This window comes from Geotrypetes seraphini, chromosome 4 (genome assembly GCF_902459505.1).
Source record: "Geotrypetes seraphini chromosome 4, aGeoSer1.1, whole genome shotgun sequence".
NCBI classification, from domain to species: Eukaryota; Metazoa; Chordata; class Amphibia; order Gymnophiona; family Dermophiidae; genus Geotrypetes; species Geotrypetes seraphini.
In genome coordinates, this window is record NC_047087.1 from 220,278,746 (window position 1) to 220,305,701 (window position 26,956).

At 40.8% G+C, this 26,956-nt stretch overlaps 1 protein-coding gene across 2 annotated transcripts in view; it reads right to left on the reverse strand.

The window, feature by feature from the left end:
• Positions 1 to 26,956, reverse strand: part of CSGALNACT2 (chondroitin sulfate N-acetylgalactosaminyltransferase 2) — a 105,968-nt gene that overhangs the window by 51,381 nt on the left and 27,631 nt on the right. For both annotated transcript variants that reach the window (XM_033942179.1, XM_033942180.1), the window contains one exon: positions 23,535 to 24,796. In XM_033942179.1, the coding sequence (XP_033798070.1) occupies positions 23,535 to 24,204 (670 nt within the window). In that variant the 5' untranslated portion in view covers positions 24,205 to 24,796. The remainder of the gene's footprint in view (positions 1 to 23,534; positions 24,797 to 26,956) is intronic.

The window sequence follows — 26,956 nt, forward strand, 5'->3', positions numbered from 1 at the left end:
TGCTACTTCAGCTTGTCTGCGATGTTCTTTGCTCACATGTTTAAAGACAATAGACTGTTTTCAGTCCAATTCTTTATATGTGAGTTTGCAAACAATTGGACCCCTGAGGAAGGCGTGTTTGCCGAAACACAGACTGTGTAGGATCCGGTTGGATTTTACCACTGTATTTTTTATCATTGTACTTTTTTCATTGAATTTTCATGTTTTTATATGTCAGTGTATAATAAATTATCTCCAGAACATCTGTATCCACAGTTTTTTGTTTTTGTTTTCATTGGTGAAATCTTTCACCTTGCTCTTTGCTTAAGTCACCAAGATTCTCTGGAAAACGATCTAAGTGACTGCACAGATAATGGACTGTAACATTCATGTTACAGCCAAGCCTGTTGAAATGTATTGTGTGTAGTTGTCTACCTTCTTGTTGCCAAGAAAGTTTTTCACAACAAGAACAAATGAATACCAGGCACATGATTCAATTTCATTCACTGATGTTATGAAATGTGGGTCATTTATAAGTTGCCTGATCTGTAGACCATCGAAAATTCCTGCTTTCAGTTTTTCCAAGGTAAGTCCAGGTAACATATGTGCAGGAACCGTCTTTATTCAAAGCCTTTACAAATTATTTCATCGGGCCTAGCTTTATGTGTAGTGGTGGCAGTATGATTCTAACTCTTGCTACTAAAGTTTAATCGATTACTGTATATACTCGAACCTAAATCAAAATTTTGGGACCAAAAAAATGGCCCAAAAATGGAGTTCTCTATTTATATTCAAGCCTCCTTTGGATGATGGAGCTTTTTTTCCTTCCTTCCTCTCCCGATGACTAACAATGCTATTTTCCACCCCTCCAGATGCCTGTCACTGCTATCTTCCACCTCCTTCCCATGACCAGCATGGCTATCTCCCCCCTCCCTCCCGAAGACCAGCAGTGCTATCTCCACTGATGACCATTGCTATCGACTCCTCCCCCCCGAGGACCGGCACTCCTCTCTGTACCCCTCCCCCCGGCTGACTGGCACTCTTATCCTCCACTACCTGCTCCCCCCTGCCCCAGACCGACATCACTCTTACAGTCCCGATGCTTCACAAGCCAACACTGTTTTGGGCTGAAGGGCCTGCTGGCTCCTGCCCTCTCCAGGATTCTCAAAGGGAGTCCAGCAAGCCTTGAGCATGCTCAGAGGCTCAAGCACAGAGAACTGGCAGCAGCTTTCGTAGCATCAGGACTGTAAGTGCCATGTCTGTCTGGGGTAAGGAGGAGCGGATAGTGGAGGATAGGACTACCTAAGACTCTTCCTGTTTCCGCTTAGGTGGGCCACAGCAAAGGAATGATGCAGGGGAGGCCACGGGCAGCAAGAGGAAGGAGATGGTGGCACATGGATGGAGAGAAGGGGAAGAGATGGGGCACGGATGGAGGGAAGGGGACGAGATAGGACACATGAATGGAGGGAAGGGGCAGAGATGGGTCATATGGATGGAGGGAAGAGGAAGAGAGGGAAAAGACAGTGCACATGGATGGAGGGAAGGGGATGTGTTGGAAAGAAAAGATTTGAGATATGGGGAAAAAAATGGAAGAAAACTGAATATGAAAATCAGTGCCAAAGAAGGATGTAGCACAAACAGTGAAGGAGAGGAAAGAAACAGCAAATGCATAAGGAGGCCTTGGAAACAGTTAAGAGCATAGATGGAACAAGATGACTAGAAAAATAAAATCACTAGATAACAAAGGTAGGAAAATGGTTTTTATTTTCAATTTAGTGATTGAAATATGTCAACTTTGAAATTTTATATCGGCTGTTTTTATATTTTGGATTGTTAAGGAAGAAATGCATTTCTTTCTATTTGTCTTGTGGTGTACTGTGTGTAGAGTCTGGCATATTAGAGTTTTGTTTGTGTACAATAGTACTTTTAGTTTGTGGGTTTGTATTTGAAAAGGGTTTTCTTTTTCTGTTTTGTGCATGTGTGATTGAGGCCCGGTGTTCTGGTAGGGATGACAAGTGACACTCACATACCCAAATTTCTAACCTCGGTTTATATTCGAGTCAATTTTTTTTTTATTATTATTATTTTTTTTTTTTTTTCTCCTTTTGGGGGGGAAGTTACCTCGGTTTATATTCGAGTATATACAGTACATTTTGCCCTCCAACCATCATATTATTCCCTCAGAGGCAAATATTTTTTTGCCCAATGTTCATGTTTGGCTCTACTATCCCCAAAGCATAAAAAGCAAGGATAATTTGTACAGCTACCATATCTAAGACACTAGAGCTGATGCGGTCTATCCAATTCAATTTTCTGAATCAGCGCCCCAAATAACCCCAGAATAGGTTAAAAACCCAAGCCACCAAGAAAAAAAAAGTTTTTGTTGGCCTGCATTATTTTTAAAAATCCTCCGAGTCTGGGCTTAGTGTATGGGAAAGTCCCACATTAAAACACATTAAACCCAGATTTCACTGAAGTTTAGTAAAAGGGCCCCTTAGATGGTAGCAGAGTAGTAAGAAAAAATATAGAGCTTTCCTTCTTTCCTCCTCTGGGACAGCTGGGAATGAAGACTTACAATACTAAAAACAAAAAACAGCCAGGCAGATTCCAATTAAGGTAAAAGCCAAAGAGACAGGTCAACACTGCCAGGTAGAAGGGTAAAAAAACATCTGTCGATAGGAGCACAGAGATCAAACAAGACAACAAGAACAAGTAACCAGATAAATCTTCAAAGACAGCATTGACTTTCAATATTACCCTTAAATAACACACTAAATAATGATACAGCTTTAAAGCCATGGTTAAGATGCTAACTTTAATTATACTTAAGTCAATTTCATTGAATTTCTGTTTAAGTAGGACATTTTTCAACATTCCTTAATGTCAACTGCTTAAAGTCTTATAATTAGGGCTTCTGTTCTAAGGTGTTTGTAAATTTAGGCCTTTTTTTCAGTTAATCGGAGGTTCTTTGAGAGTTATTAGAAACAGGGTTCATTATTATATTCACACTGCAGGTGCCATTGTTGGATATCATCTATTTGTGCAGCTGACAGAAGGCCCACGAAAAATTTTCCCTCCCTTTTACAAAACCGTAGCATGGGTTTTTAGCATCAACCCGGTGGTAACAGTTCCGACACTCATAGGAATTCTATGAGCATCGGAGCTAATACCGCCGTGGACAATGCTAAAAACCATGTTACAGTTTTGTAAAGAAGGGGGGTACTGTATATTAATAGAAAAAATTGTATACAAAACCAAACAATACAGCAAGAACATCAGCCATCATTATGCAGTTACCATAGTGAGGGAGATTAAAAAAAAAAGGGGGAGGGGGAACCCCTCTAAATAACCTAGCTTTCTAGGGTTGTCAACTCCCAAATCCCATCAGTCAATGAACTATAGTCTGAAAAAGAAAATGTTTGGGTCCAAGTATCTCAGATTTATATATTTCTCCATTATATATATAGGTACCATGTTTTAGAAAAGAGTAGCAGTTGATTAGTTGCGCATGGCTGTAAGATTCAACATCAAATAAAGTCCTCCATTGATCTGCTGAGGGTATCTGCATCATCCAGGATGGAACAGTGTCAGGAGACAGAACCCATGTGCAAGCTAAGGCAATCCAGGTCTGTGGTAGCTGGCATAGAGGAACCCCGCAGAGGGACATCCGGTAATGTAGCAACCTGCTTTTCAGCATGAGATATGCTCACCTGTCACGTCAAAAGAGCTGGGTTTGTGTAATACGCTCTCCACCAGAGCTGCACAAATGAAGGAGAACAGGCACAGGTTAGGGCAGCGGTCGAGTCTTGGCGCTGTTTGGAAGGACTTCCCTGACAGACGCTTGCCGCCATCATCCAAAATGGGCATTTGGCGGGACTTTCTACCCAGAGCCCAGACCCATACCAGCTCCCCAGCCCTTAAAGACCTAGAAGAGGCGAGGCCTGAAGTTCCTTCCACCTCCCCTAGTGCGCTGCGGCATGCGGTACATAGATGCTCCTGTGCCTGCAATCCAACACAATCTAAACATATAGTCGACAGAATAGGGGCTGAGAAGTCCATCACTAAAGATTTTAAACAAAATCGAGGAGTTTTGAGACGGAATTTAAGCTTTAAAAAAAGATCAATAAAAATCCAATATGGCCACTGCCAGTGAATTCGTGCCAAAAACAGCAAAAATAAAGAAATTTCAAAAGAAAAAAAAAAATAGCGATTTGGGGTCTGGGGAGGTGGGACACCTGAACCCTATTCTCAGGAAACCTTAAAAATCGTCTTTACAGACCACCCCCAAGTCTCCCATAGGAAGTAATGGAAGTGTACTCACAGTCACTGAAGTGCCTTGCCTATCAATTCTTTTCACTGTAATGGTATGGAGGATAAGGATTTTCTGCCTCAGAAAAGCTCCAAAAAGACCACATTTCAAGATCTTCAGACTGCCAGTCGGATGGACCCTGACTGAGACCTTTGCCCTCTCAAAACCTCTCCACATGATCGGGGGCGGGAAATGAAGCCTGTGCCCTGATACCCCAAGGGCGACTCAGGATGCACCCAGCCTATTCTTAAACCTCTGACAGTCAGAAGACAAGCTAGCTCCCAGGGAACAGGATGGCACACAGCAGGCTGGCTCCACAGGTCCAGCAAAGTTTCTCTGTGAAGCAACAATCCAGCTCCGCGGAATTGCTTCTTTTCCTCCAGCAGAAGACTACCGCAAGGGGTCACATGGCACTGAAGCCACTGAAAACGAACTTGAAATTGCAAAAAAATAAGAAAAAAGCAGAGCAGATCAGAAAGACTGCTGCATGGATCACTTGCAGAAATTGAAACTGTAGGTGGCTCTATCTGTCTGTCTCTCAGTACTAGGAGGAGCACATGGTGAGAAAAGTGTTGGTTTTCTGTAAGTACTGGATCGTGGCTATGGATTGGACACCTTGCATACTGAATCCAGAAGGGACGTACCAGAAGGCATGATTGTGTAAATGGTACTCAAGAATGACTGACATGCAACCAATGTCTTTTTCAAGGCGCCTGCCGATTTAGGCGCTGTTTACACTATAGAATCTGGCCTATATAGCTTGTCTAAATCATAGACAATACGATGAAACCTTCTGCCCAATGTGCAGCAGAGGCCAAAAAAGCAAACAGGATGCTAGGAATTATATAAAAAAGGGATGGTTAACAAGACAAAGAATGTTATAATGCCTCTGTATCACTCCATGGTGCGACTTTATCTGGAGTATTGTGTTCAGTTCTGGTCTCCTTATCTCAAGAAAGATATAGTGGCGCTAGAAAAGGTTCAAAGAAGAGCGGCCATAATGATAAAGGGGATGGAACTCCTCTTACATGAGGAAAGACTAAAACGGTTTGGGCTCTTCAGCTTGGAAAAGAGATGGCTGAGGGGATATATGATTAAAGTCTACAGAATCCTGAGTGGAGTAGAATGGGTACAAATGGATCGATTTTTCATGCATTCAAAATTTACAAAGATTAGGCGACACTCTATGAGGTTACAGGGAAATACTTTTAAAACCAATAGGAGGAAATATTTTTTTCACTCGGAGAATAGTTAAGCTCTGGAACGCATTGCCAGAGGTTGTGGTAAGAGTGGATAGCATAGCTGGTTTTAAGAAAGGTTTGGGCAATTTCCTGGAGTAAAAGTTCATAGTCTGTTATTAAGAAAGACATAGGGGAAGCCACTGTTTGCCCTGGATTGGTAGCATTGAGTGTTGCTACTCCTTGGGTTTTAGCCAGGTACTAAGGACCTGGATTGGCCACTGTGAGAGCAGGCTACTAGGCTTGATGGACCATTGGTCTGACCCAGTAAGGCTTTTCTTATGCTCTTAAATTGTGTATTGAGAGCGGGGGGTGGAAGTTAGTGGACGATATTCACCTTCTTATGACATGCCACATAGCAATAGCTAAGGCAATAAGATCAAAGGTGAATACTATACATCTCTGTTGTTTGGGCTGACAATCTACATTATCTGCAAAAGATGTGCAAATTTCCTTCTACGAGTACTATTCAGTAGGCGTGTGTCTTATCTGCCAAGGCAAAATGTGCGTCTTATCCAGCAGTGAAGCCCAATAGCTCAATGAAGTTAGTAGCATATACCTGGGATTTTTATAGTAAAGAATCAGGAGATCTGGGCTCAATTCTGTGAATTTTATGCAGACTTAAAGCAGACTCAAGTAATGTAGTTCATGGAGGAGCCAAAATAAACCTTTCTGGCCAGCCTACAGTACTTTACAATACACCCTGCATAACATCTGCAGGAGGAAGAAGCTCCCACACCTTAGGGAGTGGAACAGGGAATTAAATTATTTTGCGTGTGTCAAGTTTCCAGACCTGATGGGTTTTTGGCAGGGTTTTATAAAGAATTTGGGAGTCTATGAAAACACAGAAAAATGAATGCAAATTAAAATCATATGGCTTATCTACTGTAGTCTGCATATGCATACCTCTCCCTTAGAAATCCAATGAACTTGTCCCAAGCTTTCTTGAATTCAGATACATTTTTCCTATCTACCACCTCCACTGGGAAACCATTCAATGAATTCACTACCCTTTCCATTAAGTAGTAGTTCCTTGTTACTCTTGAGACGGTCCCTTTTCATCTTTATCATATGCCCCTCATTCTAGAGTTTCCTTTTAATTGATACTTACCTCATGTGCATTTATGCCAGTAAGTATTTAAACATCTCTATCATATCTCCCACTTTTCTTCCAAAGTATACATATTGAGATCTTGAAGTATGTCCCATAAGCTTTATGATGAAGACCACTGAACATTTTTTAAGCCATCCTCTGGACCGATTCCATCAAATTTATATCTCTATGAAGGTATAATCTCCAAAATTGAACATAATATTCCAAATGAGGTCTCACCAGAGTCTTATACAAGGCATTATTACTTTCTTTTTCCTACTGAGCATTTCTCTTCCTATGCATCCTTCTAATTTTTGCCATCACCTTTTCTACCTGTTTGACCACCTTAAGATCATGCCAAAGCTGCAGAAGTAATCCAGGGGCTTATTAAGCTTGGAAAAATGGAGTAGAGAGACCTTCATTTAGTGAGTAACTATCACCCAATTTCCTTACACATGGGGAGGAATATAGCTGACAATACCATCCAGCATGCTCATATCCAGGACTTTCCATATATTGTGATTTTCTTGAGTGCAAAAAAAGCCTTTGATAGAACAGAATATGCTTTTGTTTTGGGTGTTGGAATGGCTATGGTGAGCCACTTAATATTCTGTCCTGATGGCACATATCTTTGTTACTTCAGGCATTTCTCCACCAGTATGCCTGTACTTCAGATCATGTCAATGATACTTTCTTGGGCCACCTTTAACTTTGCATCTGAACCCCTGTAATTAGGGATCATACAAAATTACTGGATTCCAAATTGGAGAAGTACATTGTAAACTCTCAGTTTATACAAACAACATACGTATTACTGTACTTGTCTAAGTCAGCAGATTTGTCTAAATCTACCCTATTAAGCATTGTAGCTGTCTGGTTATAGGATAGGAAATAAAACTGAAGCAATGCCTTTGAATATACACAGCTCCAGGCCTTGGTTGTAGAGCATCAGCTCAAATGGATGCCTTAAGGATCACGTATTTAAGTTACTATATTTCACAAAGATTTAGAACTGATGCCAAGTCTGAAGGAGCAGTGGACTACAGATCTATTTTTTAAAAGTAGTATACTGGATATGTGATCAGTCCTCTTTATTTTATGGTGTGAGAGACATGAAATTGTACAAAAATTATTAGCATCTTTTGATACCTTTATTGTTCCCAAAACAATTTTATTGAAAGCTTGAGCAAATGTCTGGTTTTATATGGAGAAAAATGGATGGCATGTATAGTTGTTCAAAAGGATGAACTAAGGGTTGATCTTCCAGATTTCTTGCTGTATCATAAGATTTATTTATTGCATTCAGGATGTTTGTGGTTATTGAGATGAAGGGGTGAAACCTGCTGTCCAGTGGGTTACAGAGGCATCTGCTTTCCCCACGGGAATGAATCTACCTAGTAAATATAAATCTCTTATGATAAAACTGGACATGTTAACATACTAAGAGAATCAGAAAACACCTCCCTCCACCCCGATTTCTATATATCAAAAGTAGTGGACCTCTCCATGACTCCAAATGCACTGCCTGAGTAGAAATGTGGTTATCTGGTCCTTTGGACAACTGTGTCAAAAAGAAGTGCTTAAATCCTTTCAAACCTTAACTGCTGAATATTCCCTAGGGTTAATTCAGGTTTTTTAAGTGGTTTCAGGAGAAGTAGAGCAAGGAGTAGTTTACTAAGTTTGGGAATGTAGTTCTTCTGCTCAATAGATATGGCAAGCATTTTACTGTATGTTCCTCTGGAATGCAATCTGTACATTTTTCTCATAAAGCCAGCTCAGTGGGGAGCCACATCAGAAATGTGATTTGTTGTTGTTCTACAGTCTGACAGAGTTGTTAAGCTACAGAGATCACAGGCACATATGTTCCTCACACAGAACACTTTTCCCTTAGGTTCACAACTTTTTTTTTTGCCTCTGTATACCACATAAAACCTTTTTAGATCTATGCTATGGCACAAGGGGGAAAATGGTACTCTACAGTTTTTTTCCAAATGCACAATAAAGGAAAAACAACTGGTCTCTCTGCATGTATGCTTATTCTCTTGCCTATCAAAAAAGAGATTCTCTTGATTCTCTATGCCACCTGTGACCTAAAAAGTATCTCAGTATAGTCAAACAGCACATAAAATGGTCAGTAATACACAAAAAGGCAGCATGTTTTCAACAAACATAAGTTAGAGTATAGAGACTTACTTGACCCTGAAGGGGAGTAATTTTATGACACAAACTCATTCCTGCAAAGTAGATTTACCTTCACACAGGGGATGATGCAATTACATTGCGTTATAGCCATGTGCAAGCATAATGTAACTATTTGCTCTCCAATAGTGCTGCATTAAAGAGAGTGCATGCAAATTACTGCTGCATTAAAAGTGTGTGCTTTCAGATAAGACTACATACCACTGTGATGGGATGCAGTCGTTTGCTGTACCAGGGAGTAGTGCTGCCCGTTTCACAATTTGAATCGATTCACCAATTCACTTCGGGTGAATCGATTCGAATCGATTTACAACGACAAAAAAAAAAAATATCGGCCTCCCAATTCGATGACTGACCCTCCCCCCTCGCCCCTAAAGCAAGAGCAGCAGCGCTGCCTCTTGCTGGCCAGCCATTGCCGCTCCTGTTTTAGAGGGCGAGTGGGGAGGGTCAGTCGGGAAGTGCTGGTGTCCGGCTTCCCCGCTGGCCTCAATTTACCTAATTTCAGCAGTCTACATAGGATTGCTGGTGCTAGTGATCTTTGCAAGCTGCCATAGGTCTTCGGAGCTGTCTTCTCTCTGCTGCGGTCCTGCCCCTTCTCTGACATCAGAGGCAGGATCGCGGCAGAGGAAACAGCTCCAAAGACTTATGGCAGTTTGCAAAGATTGCTAGCACCAGTGATCCTATGCAGGCTGCTGAAATTAGGTAAATTGATGCCAGGAGGCCAGGGGGAACACGCAGGCCTTCTGGGGGAAAGGGGGTGCAGTCCTTCCAGGGGGGGGTACAGGCCTTCAGGGGTGGGGTGTAGGCCTTCAAGGGGGACAGGCAGGCCTTCAGGGGTGGGATGTAGGCCTTCAAGGGGGGTGCAGGCCTTCAGAGAGGGACAGACCTTCAGGGGAGGGGGCCCTGGTGTAGAAGTACATGGAGGGAGAGATGGAAGGGAGGGTTCAAAGAGACGTGCATATGCCGGACTTTGGGGGAATAAATAATGGGTCTAAAAACAGAGGAGAGGGAGAGATGGTGGACAATGGTATTTAGGAATGAAAGGAACAGAAAGGGAGAGATGGTGGGCCCTGGGGTGGTGGGGAAGGAGGGAAATATGCTGGATGAAAGGGTAGTTGAGAAAAGGTGGATCTGTGGATGGAGACAAAAAAAAGGAAAGATGCCAGACCTCCAGGGGAGGGAAGGGAAATGGAAGGGGAGGACAGAGATAGAAGATTGATGGTTAGCACAGAGAAAGAAGAAAGAAGGAGGCCCTGTCAAGCAAGTTATCAGAAGACAACCAGAGCCTGGAACCAACAAGTTTTGAATAATGACCAGACAACAAAAGGTAGAAAAAATAATTTTATTTTCTGTTTTGTGATTACAATATGTCAGATTTGAAAAGTATATCCTGCCAGAGCTGGTGTTAGACTACAAACGTGAGCTAGGATTTAACAGAGAGAGGAAAAGTCTTTTTTGTTTGTTTATTTTATTTACACCACAGCGCCAGTTTGGTTAGGAGAAGGCAAAGGGGGTGAAGAGGCTATAAAAGGAGTGAAATAAACCCACCAGGATGTTTAAAAAAAAAAACACCCAATTGGGCAGGAAAATAAAATCGCAAAATCGATTCAATAGGCTGAATCAAATCAAAAATTTTTTCCTGAATCAGGCAACACTACTAGGGAGTAAAATATCTCCCTTTCTGTCAGAATGTGAGCTCCCACAGTTGCAGGAAGATAGATGGTATAAACAACAAAAAAGCCACTCCCAAATGCCTTCCCCCAAAGTTCCCAGTTGGCCCAGTGAACGCCAAAGATTTCCTTAACTTGGTCATAACTTGGTAGCTCATAGTCTCTAATCACCAAAAATTACACTGAGGGTCCCTTCTCCCCTCCCAAGAACCACCATATTCCACATTTCCAGCTGAGAGGCAGAAACAATGCTCCCTTGCTCCTACCTCCAAGCCGCTATGTCCTCATGTGGTGCATCCCAGGATGCACTGAATAGGGTTCAAGTGCAGCCAATTTGCAAGATGGCATTGCCATCTGCCTCTCAACTTTAAAAGTGGGATTAAGAAGCTCCGAGAGGGGTAAAATTCCAACGAAGATAATATTTTCAAACAAATCAACATATTTGCAAGGAAAAGTATGTGTTTTTTTAACCCTCCTCAACTACAATTCTTTTTAGAGGGGTTGTAGAGCCAGTGTTATCCATTTAATCTTTAACAGGTGCCTGAAAGAGTCTTGCTTTTCTTTATTGCGTGCGTTAGGTGCCATCGACTTGAATTTAAGTCTTAGCGACTTGATGAGTTAAATATCCATAAAAGTGAAAATCCGAGGTCCTCCAGCACCATTTCCATAGTAGTTGTCAATGTGTCCAGCCTAGTTGCAGGTCACCTTCTTCACCTAGTTTCTTCGATCTTCCCAAACATGATGTCCTTTTCCAGTGAGGCCTCTCTTTTAACAGTATGACCAAAATAAGATAGTCATAACCTCATCATGTGGGCTTCGAATGACATATCGGGTCTGATCTGTTCCAAAATCGATTTCTTAGTTCTCTTGGCGGTCCATGGGGCACGAAAAGAATACTTCTCCAACACCAGAGTTCAAATGACTCAATCCGCTATCATGTTTCCGTAATGTCCAGCTTTCACATCCATAATTGACCACTAAGAAAATGAATACATGGACCAGTCTGATCTTTGTTTAACTGTTATTTCCTTGCCTTTAAATAATTTATCAAGAGCCTTCATTATAGAGCAACCAAATACTATTCTATGAAATATTTCTTCCCTGTTAGTAGCTGCCTTGTTTACCAAAGAGCCCAAAATATTAAACTCTTTAACTTCTATCGCCTTCAAGCTAAAAATCTTCATCATTTTCCATGTTCATAATCTTTTCTTTTAATTTTAATAAATTTGTATTAGATTTTCAATATTGAAATAACAAAGAAGACACAGAACAAATTAAGCCACATGTTAGTTCTTCATGGTGGCTCCGAAACAGAAACCAATTAAGTATCACCCACACCCATCCCACAAATTACATATTTGTGGGATGGGTGTGGCTCCAGGAATCATATTGTCCCAAATGGGTGACCAAATCTGTAAGAACGCCGCTACGTGGCAGGTGATGCCCTCTTGACATTTAGACGCTCCATATGTAACAATGCATAGATATCATTCTTCCACTCTGTCACTGAGGAGGGGTCTTTGCTGTCTCCAATTTCTCAAAATGCATTTGCAGGTCCATGTAGAAGTCTAGAAAGCTAAGTCACCACAGTGGCCCAGAAGTGCTGAATAGAAGTACAGGTCCAAAAATATATGATACAGAATGGTCAGTATGCTGTAGCACTTATAGGAGCACAGGTCCAAAATATATGATAAAGATTGGCCAGTACACTGTAGCACTTAGGACACTGTGCAGTCAAAGCTATTTCTGCCCGAAACGCATGTTGATGAGCCACATACAGCCAAAGCAAAAGCTTATATTGTAATTCCTGTAAGTCTGAGGATTTGGTATGTTTATGAGAGTTCTTCAACAGTAAACACAAAGCCTCTCCATCAATTACTGGATATCCACCAATTTCTGTGTTTTACACTGCCGCAATGCTCTCAGAGTCAAAGGGTGGAACCAAATTATTTAGCCTCATTTGATAGAAAGAGATGCTAGCCGGGGTGGTTCAAGACCAAGAGAAAACTTATACCACAGCATCCACTGCTTCCTCGTTGACAGATTCTCCAGCTAGAGACATAATGATGCGCCTGACCATAAGCCAGCCATTCAGCTGTCCAGGTGTAGATCAGCTAGAAATTGCATACTGCCCTCCTCAGTGACAAGGCCTCAAACATATCTCAGCCCGGAGATAAACCCAGACTTATCTAAGCACTAAGTCCAAATTGCCCAATAAGGGAAGCAAGCAGGTGGAGTGGGGAGAAATCCGGATTTGTTTACAAATCCAGTGCCAGGTCTGTTGCATAGATTTCAATATCAGGTATTGTCGAGCCAGCAAAATGCTAACGTGTCCATGACATTCAATGGACGCGCTAATATTTAGCATGGGCTAAAATGGCTAGCACGCCTTAGTAAAAGAGGGGGTGTATGCAGAGAAAATGTTAATTATCATTTATATTCTTTTTTTCTCAAACAGGTTATGGCAGATGACTTTAAAATATGCAATGTCACCTCAGTAACAACTATAGAAAAATAGACAAATATAGTGCAAAATATAGACAGCAGATATAAATTCTCAAAACTGACACATTTCAATCACTAAATTGAAAATAAAATCATTTGTCCTATCTTTGTTGTCCAGTGATTTCATGAGTCTCTGGTTGCACTTCCTTCTGACTGTGCATCTAATATTTCTTTCTGCCTCCTGCATGCTTCCTCTCCTCCAAACCTCATTTCCTTCCTTCCTTCCTATGGGGCATCCGGGCCAATCAAAGCCTTAGGCCTCTTCCTGGTGCATCTGGGGATGGGCCCGAGGCTCTGATTGGCTCAGGTTATATAAGGCCCCTCCCATAGGTGGGGAAAACAACTTGGGCCAATCAAAGCCTCAGGCCCCTCCCCAGTGCATTCCAAGATGCACCGGGGAGGGGAAGGTCAATTTTCGATGACGCATGCCAGCTGGGAGGAGGGAGTCCATGTCCCTCCATGTATCTATTTGGAGGTAAGGGTGAGGGGGCGTCGGAGGCTTGGGGTAGGTGTTCTATGGCAAGGGGGGGTCACTTGCCAGCGAGGGAGAGTGGGCATCTCTCCTGCTACGGGGGGAGGGGTGCAGCCAGGATTTCTTGACAGAGGGAGAGTGTGGGCATTTGTCCCGCTGCAGGGGGGTTGTTGGTTGGCAGCAGGAGAGAATCGGCATCTTTCCCACTGCAGAGGGAGTTGCATCCGTTCCTGGGGAGGAAGGCATTTGCCAGTGGCCTGGGTTTCTTGGCAGCAGGAGAGAATCAGCACCTCTCCCGCTGCTGGGGAGGTTTGTTGGTTGACAGCGAGAGAGATTAAACATCTCTTTCGTTGTTGTTGTGTCTTTGCGGTTTCTTCTTTACATGTTTTTTCTGCGCATGTGCCCATCGCTATCACCAGTGATGGGCACATGCAAATTTAGCAAATTTCTGCTACTGTTCGCTGATCTCATTTGCATGCATGACTTTTTGAGAATGTCTCGCTTTTTTCAATTCGCTATCAAAACGGTTGTGTTAGCAGACCATCGCTTTTTAACGTGGGTTTTTGAAAATCTGGCCTGAGAGGTTTAAGCAGGTCCACTTGGACTCCTGGGGTAATTTTAGCAAGGTTGGACTCATGGGCCACCAGGGAAATCTTAGGAGTTGGCGAGGGGAGATGGTGGGAACCAGCAGTCACTTAGGATTTTTATTTATTTGGTTTTGCATCAGTGACAATATTTTATGCAGCTATTTGCAAATGTTTTGCATGCACATTGCACCACCTTTTAAGCGCAATACTTTAATGCTGATTATCCTGCATTAATCTTTCTTCCCGCGCTGAGGAATGAGATGAGTGAGAGGAAATTAAACATAAAGCGCTGTAGAAAACAGTAATGCAGCTTGCTAGACTGACCCCCACAGTGCTTCAGAAAGGACAGCAAAACTATCTGCAGTCTGTTGCAAAGTAAGAAAGTAGGACAATGCAGTGCATCTTTTGAAATAAATGCTTGAGATGGTTCCAAGATCAGAAAGCTAATTAGTTCCCCACTGTGATTGCAAAGGAGTATGTTCTTTATTTTCAGGGATTTGTCTTTCAAAGGCATTGTAATGTGAAATTGTGGTGTGTTTATTTTTGTACTGACTTGGAACTAATGATCCAGCTACACCACTGCTGTTTAACCATGCTTGCATGCAGGCTGCTGATCTTAGCAACAACTGCTTTGCTCTCTTCTAAGCTATATTATGCCAGAATGGTGTATTATCTTTAAGGATTGTCAGGATGTTGAGCAGGTGGTCTGCAGAGTAGATATATGCAGTTACTGGCTCTGATTGTTGCTCTTTTTTTACATTTGTTTATTCATTAGTCTAGTCCAGGGGTGTCCAATGTCGGTCCTCGAGGGCCGCAATCCAGTCGGGTTTTCAGGATTTCCTCAATGAATATGCATTGAAAGCAGCGCATGCAAATAGATCTCATGCATATTCATTGGGGAAATCCAGAAAACCCGACTGGACTGCGGCCCTCGAGGACCGACATTGGACACCCCTGGTCTAGTCCATGGTTCAGTTTTTAAATTTCATTTTCAAAATCTAGTTTTTAAATTTAGCTTTAAAATTTATTTCATTTTTAGCCTTTAGTTTTTGTTTTTTTTTAATTTCTTTATTCTTTTTCAAACTTACATCAAGTGCACAAAAAGAACAACATTAAATACTATCGTACAACACTTGAACATCATACATTATATTCTTAATATGTAAATTAATTAAAAACCCTCCCCCTCCCATCTTTCTATACAATCATTAAAACTATCATATTCCTTCAAAATTTCAATTTTGCTACATCTTATCTTCCAATCTCCCCACCCCCTATGTATATTATCAAAGAATTTACATGTTTTTATAAGTGTAGTTTTGATTTATGGTTTACATTTGATTAAATTTTGATTAGTCCTACTTTTGTTATGACTTTTAACTGATTTTATTCTATAATTCAATAATTCTTTCAATCTAAGGGCTCCTTTTACGAAGCTGCGTTAGGGCATTAACACGTGCTACAATGCCGCGTGTGCTAGATGCTAATGCCAGCATTAAGCTGGCGTCAGTTCTAGCCGCGTAGCGCGCGGTAATATCCTGCATGTGCTAAAAACGCTAGCGCACCTTAGTAAAAGGAGCCCTAAGTTCTCAAAGAATTGTGTTCAATTTTCTATTTCCAAAGTTTATCTCCAAATTTGTCAACATCCACATTTTGTCTTAGCTTAACAATCATCTTTAGGCATGTATTTCTAGATATGTCTAATCATTGAATGCGTTGTCTCTTTTTAATTATTTCTGGTTCTATTACTAGAAAACAACGAACAGACTGCAGATAATGTACAAGATGCAGGCGTTGTTTATTAGTAAATGCAGTAACATATACAACCTTATAGCCAACCAAGGGACCCGACACGGTCCATGTTTCGGATAACAAGCCTTCCTCAGGGGTCCATGGTGGTTAAGGTATAAAGCAAACTGCATAAAAGATAACAAACACACGCCAATCACGATCAAATGGGGTCAAGCAAGACTTACACAATGGCAAAAAAGGTCATTGTGTAAGACTTGCTTGACCCCATTAGATCGTGATTGGCGTGTGTTTGTTATCTTTTATGCAGTTTGCTTTATACCTTAACCACCATGGACCCCTGAGGAAGGCATGTTATCCGAAACACGGACCGTGCCGGGTCCCTTGGTTGGCTATAAGGTTGTATATGTTACTGCATTTACTAATAAACAACGCCTACATCTTGTACATTATCTGCAGTCTGTTCGTTGTTTTCTGGTTGCTGTTGTTTACTGCAGACAACGTTGGATTTTCTTTCTCCCTTTTGTGGTTTTATTACTAGTCACCTTTCCAACTTGATGAGCATTAATATTCAACATATGCCTCATGATCACTTCACATTCACAGTTTCATATCATTCAACATTGGTACACTTTTTTTAATCTCATATTTATATTTTATCCGTCACATTGAACTTTTTCATCCACATTCACATTTTGTTCACAATCCTCTCATTCACTTTCACCTTCTCATTTTACCTATGCTCCACTAGATCTATCTAAAAAGATTTATGTTCAATCTTAGGACCCCTGAGGAAGACGGTTGAGTTGAAACACGGCCCGTGTTGGGTCCGTACTTTTCAAACTATGGTGAATACTGTTGATTGCATAGAGAACTACATTTATTGTGTGATATAATAAATCCGGCATCATGAACATTAACTCTGCAGTTTTCTCTTCTTGCTTCAGAAACCCTATGCCAATTCAATGTAATAATACCAGAAACCATTCTAACACCCACAGCAAAAGTTTGAAAACCATCGTCATCACAGATTTCAGGTGGATGCTTTCCATTTTTCTCTAAGTGAAGAATTCACTTTTTGCTGTCTTGGGATACTCACAGTATAGATATATCCGGTATCAAATACTTACCCTTCCTACTAACAGTCTCTACTGTTTCTCCACTTCCCGATTGAACAATAATTACTTGCAATGCCTCCCAACATCTGCCTCGCTAACCACAAAAACAGAGAAGTGGCTTTTCTTAAGAGCATTATTTAATTATCTGCATTTATACTGAAAGATCAGCTGCCTTGCCTTCTGACTTCAATGGGTCACCTGAAGCCAGTGATGATCCTGAAGAATTTCATTTACCAGCAGATCTTCGAATGTCCACGGAAGCTGTGGACATGCAGGAAATTCAACACACAGCAGCTGATGTCAGCTGCTAAAGCATAGCCGAAGGATACTGCTCTTTGTATTCTCTGCATTTCTAGACTCATTTACTATCTTTAATTACCCCAAAAGGAATGCATTAAGGAGGAGACACAAGAAAAACACATTTAAACCACACAATTGAACAAGAGAAAAGGCAAAATTTAAGAATTTCACAAATACTTAAAGAGTTCCACCAGAAGGTGTAATCTAGTAATGAGGATGATTTCCAGTTTTTCAGAATATGCATTAGAGCTGTCACAAACATGGTGTCAATGAGTTTAGGCGGGCAGTTTGATTGTGCAAAACATGGGTGTTGAGAACGAAGAATTATAATGTCCATGGAGATCACTTCTGAACTCTTTAAGTATGTACCACAAATTTGAATCTTATGCATATGAAAAGAGATTGTTTTCTCGATCCTCTACAAACTTGACACGAAACAAATCACCTTGGTCATTCTTAGATTTATATGTTCGTTCTGCTCTATAGACACTTCTGCCTCTCTCTCTCTCTCTCTCTCTCTATTTCTCTTTCTCTCTCTCTTCCTTTATCTTTCTCTCTCTTTCTCTTATCCCTCCTGTTTCTCTGTCTTTTTCTATTCCTTTTCTAAGCAGTTCCAGATACTCTGGATCCTTTTCATTAATCTAGTTTTATTCAAACGATTGTAGATACAAACATTTGATACATGATTTTTATTATGATTCTATGTGTTTGAGCTGCTTTCTGTTTATAATTCTTATAATATTAAATAAAATTATTGAACTAAAAAAAAAAAAAAAAATTTCACAAATATGTACAGTCTTCCAAAGATTCCACAATCAGCAACAATCAATTCCTTCTCCCTGCTACAGCTAAGAGAACCAGACTATATCAAGATGTTATGATTTAGGCATTTTCTTTTCAGCTACTTACTGTGAATTGGCTTTAAAGTTAACAATATTAATGCAATTGTATAAGATGACATTTGCTAATGGCCTTCGTATGTGCTATCTGCCAAGGGCCTACAGGAATTAAACAGTTCTGAAGAAGATTGAGAAATTATGGGCAGCTAAGTGTGAATTTTCAGTTTCAGTGTGTCATTTCAGAGAATTACTGGTCAACACTTCAGCTTTAGAAAGAGCTGTGCTAAAGAGATGAAAGATAACCAAGTCTTAACAGCACTTTTAGTCAACATTTTGTAGGAAATGATTAATTTTCAATTAAATATCTAGCATATCCCTTGTTGTTAATGCATTTGGTTTTAGTCTAACTCTTCCTAACTAGTTCTCATCACAGAGTTATGTTGGAATGCTAGCTGTGCTGACAGTTCCCTGAACCCCATGCAGAAAGCAGATAACCCGCAGAGTGCAACATAGATAAATGAGATAAGAATCAGAGAAACATTATAAGAACTGGAGGCATATCTACTAGAGAAAAGGCCACAGATAAGGCTGATGCAAAAAGCAGGTGCGAACAGCAATTGGTGTGATGCCTGCATATAAATTTCTAAGTGCAATGGAGAAAAAGTGTTTGCACAAAAAGAAACCAGCAAAAGATCAAATAAAAACAGATAGTAATGAGCCTTATTCCATCTTGATGCAAAGAACTGCGGCAGAAGAATTTAAGACAAGCACAACACAGGAACTCAAACACCAGGTCTGAGGGGACATAAAAGAGATAGTTCATTGTTTTGTAGTGACATCTGTGAAGAATTTAATATCTTTATTTTTTTTTTCCTCTTTGATCCCACAGTACCCCCTTAATTCTAATCCCAAAGATGACCCAAACCTCAATCCCCCACCTGAAAGCCCCTAAAAATTCACTGGTAAGCTTTGACATGTTTTAGAAGTTATCTAGCAGATCTCAGCATCCCCCTCCCCCCCAAACTGAGACAAAAATTTTTCATCCCCCCCCTCAAACAATCCCAAAAATTTCCCTGCCAGTTTAATGGCCCTTATCCTCCTTGCAACTCTCCAGACCCTCTCCTTTCATGTAATTTTAACTGGAAATATGACTACTTACTCATGCCTTCATGCCGTCTTCCAAACTGGTAGTGCCCGACCTCACATAGTGCATTCTGGGATTCATCATACAAGGTTAGTTTGCCAAATAAGGAAAAAATTTGCCTTATCTGGCAGGCTCCGCCCAGACTACCAAATAAGGGAAATTTTCCTTCTTTGGCAGATTGACCCTTCATAGTGTCATAGTCAGCACTGCATGGAATTCAGCACCACCATTTTGAAAGAGGGCGACGCAGAGGAAAGAATTATTAGGTATTTCTCCTGCCTCAATGTTAAATAGTTATGCAGAGAGATTTGGGAGGAAGGGAAGGGCAAAAGGGTCAGACTACCAGGCATTTTTTTTTTTTTTTGGGGGGGGGGGGGGAAGCCATTTTTTTTTTCTTGTTAAATATCTCCTTTCCTGGCAGCGCATGAGCCAATCATCACTTACGCACTGACAGAAATTCTGCATTGTTGCTTCTAACAGTGCTCAATTTTTTTAACCTACAGATAATTTGCCCATCATTAGATTACTGAATTCAGGAACAAGAATTGTGTGTTCAACTTGCATTAGAAGCTATGCACTAAGCTATCAATGCATGGTTCTAGCTTTCTTCATTGGCCCCCCATAGTTCTTAGAGGTCCCAGCATTATACTGAAAATAATATCAAAATATAGAAACAAATGAGCCACAAAAGGAAGGGGAAAAAGATGAGTTTTAATAAGTGAGAATGTATTGCAGTTTTCATTGGGTCTAATCCCAGAGAGCTACTGGAGGTGCAGGTTAGATTTTCATTTACGGGTTTTCTGTTTAACATAACTATCTAGGCCAAATTTTAAATGCTCTACGAGACTACTTTTCCACTGTATTTACTTTCAAGATACAAAGAAGCACTTTGGAAATATTTCTTTTCCAGGACTCATCATCAAATAAAAGAGCATCAACATGCAGCATTATTTAAAATGTTAATGTTTGTAGGCTGCAATACCTTGAATTGGACCCCATAATTATCCAAAGATGATATAACAGACACAGGTTTTTGAGAAGCTGCACATCCCAGCTGCAGATATTATTGTAGGATGACTCGCATCAAGTTCACTAAAAGGCAACACAACCTACAAAGAATTCAGCTTTCCCAAAATCTAGTACAGATTCTGCAATTATATCCACACAGGAAAAAAAATACTGCAAAGGTTTAAATGAACAAGGCTTTGGATTTACTTCCCTGAGCAAAAGGTTTCTCATGTTCTCTTACCTGCTAGTCCTTTGGAACCTTTCAGAACAATGATTCTCAAACCTGTTCAAGACCACCAGCTAGTTGGAAGTGAAGGGCATGCAAATCTGTATCATCCATAGATAGTGTGACCATATGGCTCCAGAAAAAAGGGGACGGATTGAGACATCCAGGTTTTACTTCCATTGAAAGCAACCAAGATGTCTCAATCTGTTCTCCTTATTTCCATTGCTTTCAATGGAAGTAAAACCAGGATGTCTCAATCCGTCCCCTTTTTTCTGGAGCCATATGGTCACACCATCCATAGAGCAACTGAGATGCGGGAGAAAGCCGACAGTCGCCCAGGAGCGGATGGTTTGGTGTGAGGTATCTTTGAAGGATACTACTGAAACAGGATATTTAGGGAGTCCCAGTAGAGAGGTTTCAATAATGGTGAAAGAATGCCAGAAGGGATTAAGAGGAAGGCAGATTAAGAGACTCAAATTTTCCCTGTCTTCTCAGCAGCCTGTAGTTTCAAGGAAAAGACACAATTTACATTACATTACAGATTTCTATTCCACCATTACCTTGCGGATCAAGGCAGATTACAAAAGATTTATGAAAAAAGGGGGGTTACAATGGAAGAACATTAGTCATTACTAAAGTTGTAACGAGTAGATCATTTGTCATTTCAAGAGTTGTAAAGGGTTGAACATATGTCAGTATTTGAATGGTAAAAAGTGAAGAGGAGTGGCAGAAATTAGGAGGGAAGGGAAATTAAGGAAGATCATTTGTTGTTTTTCAGGTTGTACATTGGAAGAACATTTGTCCTTTCTAGAGTTGTAGAGAGTAGGTCCTTTGTCATTCTAAGAGTTGTAAAGAGTGTATTTGAAGTGTCTGTATACAAATGCTAGAAGCCTAGAAATAATAATAATAAAAAAAGAATTAAGCTCTGGAACACATTGCCAGAGGTTATGGTAAGAACCGATAGCGTATTTGGTTTTAAGAAAGGTTTGGAAAATTTCCTGGAGGAAAAGTCCATAGTCTGTTATTGAGAAAGACATGGGGGAAGCCACTGCTTGCCCTGGATCGGTAGCATGGAATGTTGCTACTTCTTGGATTTTGGCCAGGTACTACGACCTGGATTGGCCACTGTGAGAACGATCCAGTGGGCTGGATGGACCTTTGGTCTGACCCAATAAGGCTATTCTTATGTTCTTATCCCGAAAACACAGCTGGCTGACAGTCTCCTAGAGAATCACTGTTCTAGAAGATCTCGACTGCTAGTTCTGAACATTTGATATACACAAACTAAAATAAAAACAAATTAAAAAAGGATCAAAGGACAGTTTTTGCACCACTGGCATGAAGACATGATATTTGTCTTGGCCTTACAACTAATTTTTATGCATCATATATTAAATCACACAGATGGACCTCAGGCCTTAAAAAGCATGCAGTGAAGAATCAAATTCAACAGTTTGGACTTTACTGTCACCCAGAACCTTCCTTCTCAGCTGTGTAAATAGTTTGCTCAGGGATAAATGATTTTCACTACTTGGTTTAGAATGGAGGGTGGGGCTGTAAATACAAATGTGACCCACTGTGCAAAAAAGTACCAAAGAAATGGTGTTGCAGAGAAAAAGGCTATAAAAGCTTGGAGGGGCAAGTTTTGTGTACTATAAGGTCAGTAAAATGAGATTATATAATTTGTTTTACACTATTTTGATGTTTTTCATGTTCTACCACCTAAAAACTGCAAGTATCTAAAGTGGGGTATGTGATTTCTGGGGTTATTCAGTTTATTGTAATTAGGCCATACCTGAAGCCGAAATTTGTCAGGATTGTGCAGTTGATATCCCTCTAACTTGTGACATAAATAAATCAGAGGTGTAGCAATGGGAGCCACTATAGCGCCATCTATTGCATGTTTATATATGTCATGCTTCGAAGAAACCCATGTGTATCCCACTTAGTACTTCAGGCAGGTGATAATATGGAAAATATTCATTGATGATGTCTTTTTCATATGGAAAGGGATGGAAGATGGTTTACGGGAGATCTTAATAGCTTTGATGTTAATATCAAGTTTACTTTCAATATTAAAACTGATAATATCCCCTTTTTGGACATTGTTGTTTATAAACAAATGAACCAACTTCACACAACGTTGTTCAATAAACCTTCTGACCATAATACCCTTCAGGAATATGGTAGTTATCATCCGACCAAACTGAAGGAAGGGATCCTGATGGGGGCAGTTCTTAAGGCTCTGATGATAGGGAATTTCAAGTCCAAGCTAGTGCCCTCTTTGATAAGTTTAAACAGAGAGGCTACCCAAGTAAAATCTTAAAGAAAGCATGGAGAAGAGCATATCATTGTCATCGAACACTGGTTTTGAAATCTTCCCAAAAGGAAACCAATAACCCATTAGTATGTGTTCTTCCTTTTTCCCCTCGCAGTCATCACATTTGCAACATCATACGTAAGCATTGGTCTATTTTGGGTATACATCCTCCCCTTCAGCAACTCCCCAAATTTGCGTTTAGGCATGGGAGAAATCTTGGAGCGATGCTTAAATTCAATTATAATGTTATTAATACGGATGGTACAACTAAGTCCCCTCATGAAGCCTATGGACATTGTGTCTACTGCTCCTTGGTAAGGCCAAAAAACTGTTTAACAATTCCCCGCACAAATAAAATGTTCATTGTGGGAATCTTGAAATCCCAACAAGGTTATGGCCCTCCAGGTGTGTGGTTGCCCACCTGATATAGATTATAACCATATAAATCTGCAAGGGATTTTAAAATTATCAAGTAGGACTGTACAATAACAAGCTATAGCTGCACTCTATAAGACTCACCCACTGGTGCTCTCCCCGCTTCACCACCACCAATGATGGTGGACTACGAGAAACGTTTGTGCCTCCCTATATTTGTGCTCTGTTGGGCTGTACCACTCACTCAACCCTTGGTACATTAACACTATTATTTTTTTCACCTAATCTATCAAAATCAAAACTAGCAAAACATAGTAGTCTCATTCTTAACATGGCAAATACTCTAAAAAGTTATAAGCAACAACTTGTTAGAAAAAATAATAGCAAATCTGTTTTACCATACCTTCTACAAAATCGTTTTCGTTATACAGCTCTCTCTCTCCTTTGGCTTCATCACCTTCTTGCCCTTCATCTTCATCAGGACTGTTCACAACCTCTAGACCAGCTTCTATTGCTTCTACCAACTCATCTCGTTTATCTTTCCTAACAGGCTTCTCTTCAGGATGACGTGTGAGTCCCATCTCCAGCTGGTACACCTTCATTGAGGTAAAACTTTCAAAGGGGACCACGCCATACTCACTAGACAACTTGGCTCCCAGGTCTACCTCAGCTTTGTCAATCTGGGAGTGGAGAAACTCTAAAAGATTAGGAGTTTGTTCTTTATTGCCTTGGTGGACCATGATATTGAAGCCTGGGCTCTTTCTTTCCTGGACAGATTTTAGTTTATCACTCATTTCCTGCAGCTCTAGCTTTAGCTGGGCAATTTGGCGCTTCAGGCTCATGGCTCGAGTTTGGTAATGTTCCTCTTGTTCTTGCAGGAGGGCATGGTAATACTCTTTCCCATAGCTCTCTCCTACATGACCAGGAAGGGATGAATTTCCATCTGTTTGAGGGGTGCATTCCAGGAGATACATGAACAGCAGCAAGCTGAAAAATAAGACGAGGCCCACCAACAGCCAACGGGTCCGGACTTGGAAAAGAAGACCTCTTCTAGGCATTCTTGGAAACTTCATGTGTCTTTGATTTCTAATTTATCTATAAGATCATAGCGTGCCAGAGACATTCTGGTACAAGCTAAAATAAATCTTTTTTAAAAAAAGAAAAACGATTGTTTTGTATTTTATTACATTTTCGCTGAAAATTTCAGGAAACTATTTTGAAAAAGCTTTGTTGTGATTATACTGATTCTGAAATGCCATTTGTCTCCATTTTCTTTTGGCCAAAATCCACACATCATCTTGACCATTTCACTGAAGTATATTGTAAATTTGTAAGAGAACAAAACTCCATACATATAAAACAAAAGTTAAATTTTCCCAAAATCTTTACAGTTAAAAGATGTAATTTTTTTTTTTTAAAAAGGTAAAGATGGGAAAATAAAGAGAGAAAAATTTGCAAATGCTGAAGTTCCACAAGTTTTCAGAAAACTGATCTGAGCTTAAAGTCACTTTATCTGCAGATGTACAAAACGGCCCATAAGCATCATTCTTTTTCATTGGTTGGCCTGATCATTTATTTCACAATTTTCAAGCCAAATACTTTCCACATTTACCAACCCTCCATCTGGGGTTTCTAGGCTCTGAGTCAGCAAAATGATGGCAGGACCTGGAGTGTAATGAAAAATGATTATTAGAATTACAGAGGTCCTACCATCTGGGAAACACATGAAGAAAACTGAAATTCTGAAATAACAGGCCTGCTGAGCAAGCAAGAGCTACTACCCATGTTTACCATACAAAAGACTAAGAAACCATGCAAATGGACAAATCTCTTCTGCCAAAGAGGCTTTAACAGATTCAGACCTCCCAAGGTATTAAAAAAAAAAAAAAACAACAACAACAACACATCACACTTATTTCTTAAACGCTAATTTGCTGCACTGTATTTTTTAAATGTACCAAACATTTCAGCTTGCTAGTCAATGGAGTACTGTTTGATACAGTAAAGTCATTCATAGACATTTTGGGTAATGGGCAATTTAGGGGGAATTCATCAAGGGGCGCTAACCAATTTAGCATGTGCTAAAGGCTAAAATGTCCATTATATTCCTATGGGCATCTTAGCATTTAGGCCTGGATTCTCATACCTCTATTAAAAACACCTTGAAAACCATGTTTTTAACCAAGATTTGAGGTGCATACCAGTGCCTTGGAAATTGGTGCCAGAATCGCGCCTACGTAGGCGCTTTAGGATGCCGAACATCAAAGGTGTGGCCAACACTGTAAATGGCGTTAAGCGGCTTAAAGCACCTATGCAGGCATGATTCACACAAAGACAGGCACAGGAAATGAAGGTCTGGAAAATCCTGGCCTACATTTCCAGTGTTCATCTTTCGCGTAGGCTCAATTCCAAAACCGGCACCAATGCGTGATTAACAAAAATGACCAGTGGCCACTTTTTTTAAACTCTTTATTAATTTTTCATTCAAAAACAATGCATTAAAATATACATTTACATATAATTAATTTCAAAATTGCAGTTACATCAGTCATAGAAATACTTCAAAAACTTTCCCCCCTCCCACCCACCCCAATACAGGAACAAAAACCAAATGCATTATTTCAGCCGTATAGTAAAAATCATATTGAACTTACTGATCAATGAAAACATCAAACTATAATACCCATCCACCCACCCACCCTCCCTGGATGTATAAATCAAATAAGAAATCAGGAGAATAAACCAGCTAATCATTAACAAAATTTGTCAATGGACTCCTTGTTAATTTAAATAACTTATTATTACACATTTCTGAATTCATTTTCTCATATTTGTAACATAAACATAAAGAACCCCACTAAAAGGGGTATTTTAAACAATCGCTGCCTGGCTGGCCCAGAACGTCCTCTCTGACGTCAGAATTGACGTCAGAAAGAAGACTTCGTGTCGGCTTTAGCAGTAGCAGCAGCAGGGCGGTAAGATAGCAGCGGACCAGGGAAAGGAAGGAGGGAGGCTTTTTTTTTTTATGCAGTAGGGAGGGAAGGAGGTAGGCAGGCAAGCAGCCTGGCTTTAGCCTGGGAGGTAGGCTGGCTTTAGGAGTGCGGGTGGGGACAAAGTCTGGAAGGCAGTGAGAAGGACATAGGAAGGAGGCACTAAAAACAGGAAGGGGCACTAAGGACATGGGAAGGAGGCACTGGGGGCACTAAGGACAGGAAGGGACACTAAGGCCATGGGAAGGAGGCACTGGGGGCACTAAGGACATGGGAATGAGGCACTGGGGGCACTAAAGACATGGGAAGGAGGCCCTGGGGGCACTAAAGACATGGGAAGGAGGCACTGGGGGCACTAAAGACATGGGAAGGAGGCACTGGGGGCACTAAAGACATAGGAAGTGGCACTAAGGGCACTAAAGACATAGGAAGTGGCACTAAGGACTTGGGAAGGAGGCACTGCGGGCACTAAAGACAGGAAGGGGCACTAAAGATATGGGTAGGAGGCACTGGGGCACTAAAGACATAGGAAGGGGCACTAAGGACTTGGGAAGGAGGCACTGCGGGCACTAAAGACATAGGAAGGGGCACTAAGGACTTGGGAAGGAGGCACTGCGGGCACTAAAGACAGAAAGGGGCACTAAGGACATGGGAAGGATGCACTGGGGGACTAAAGACAGGAAGGGGCACTAAGGACATGGGAAGGAGACACCGAGGGCACTAAGGACATAGGAAGAAAAGAGGGAGGGAATAGAAAGGGACAATTGTTGGGCCTGAGTGCAAAAAGAAAAAATGGAAGAAAGGATACACAGACGGAAGGAAACGCAACCAGAGA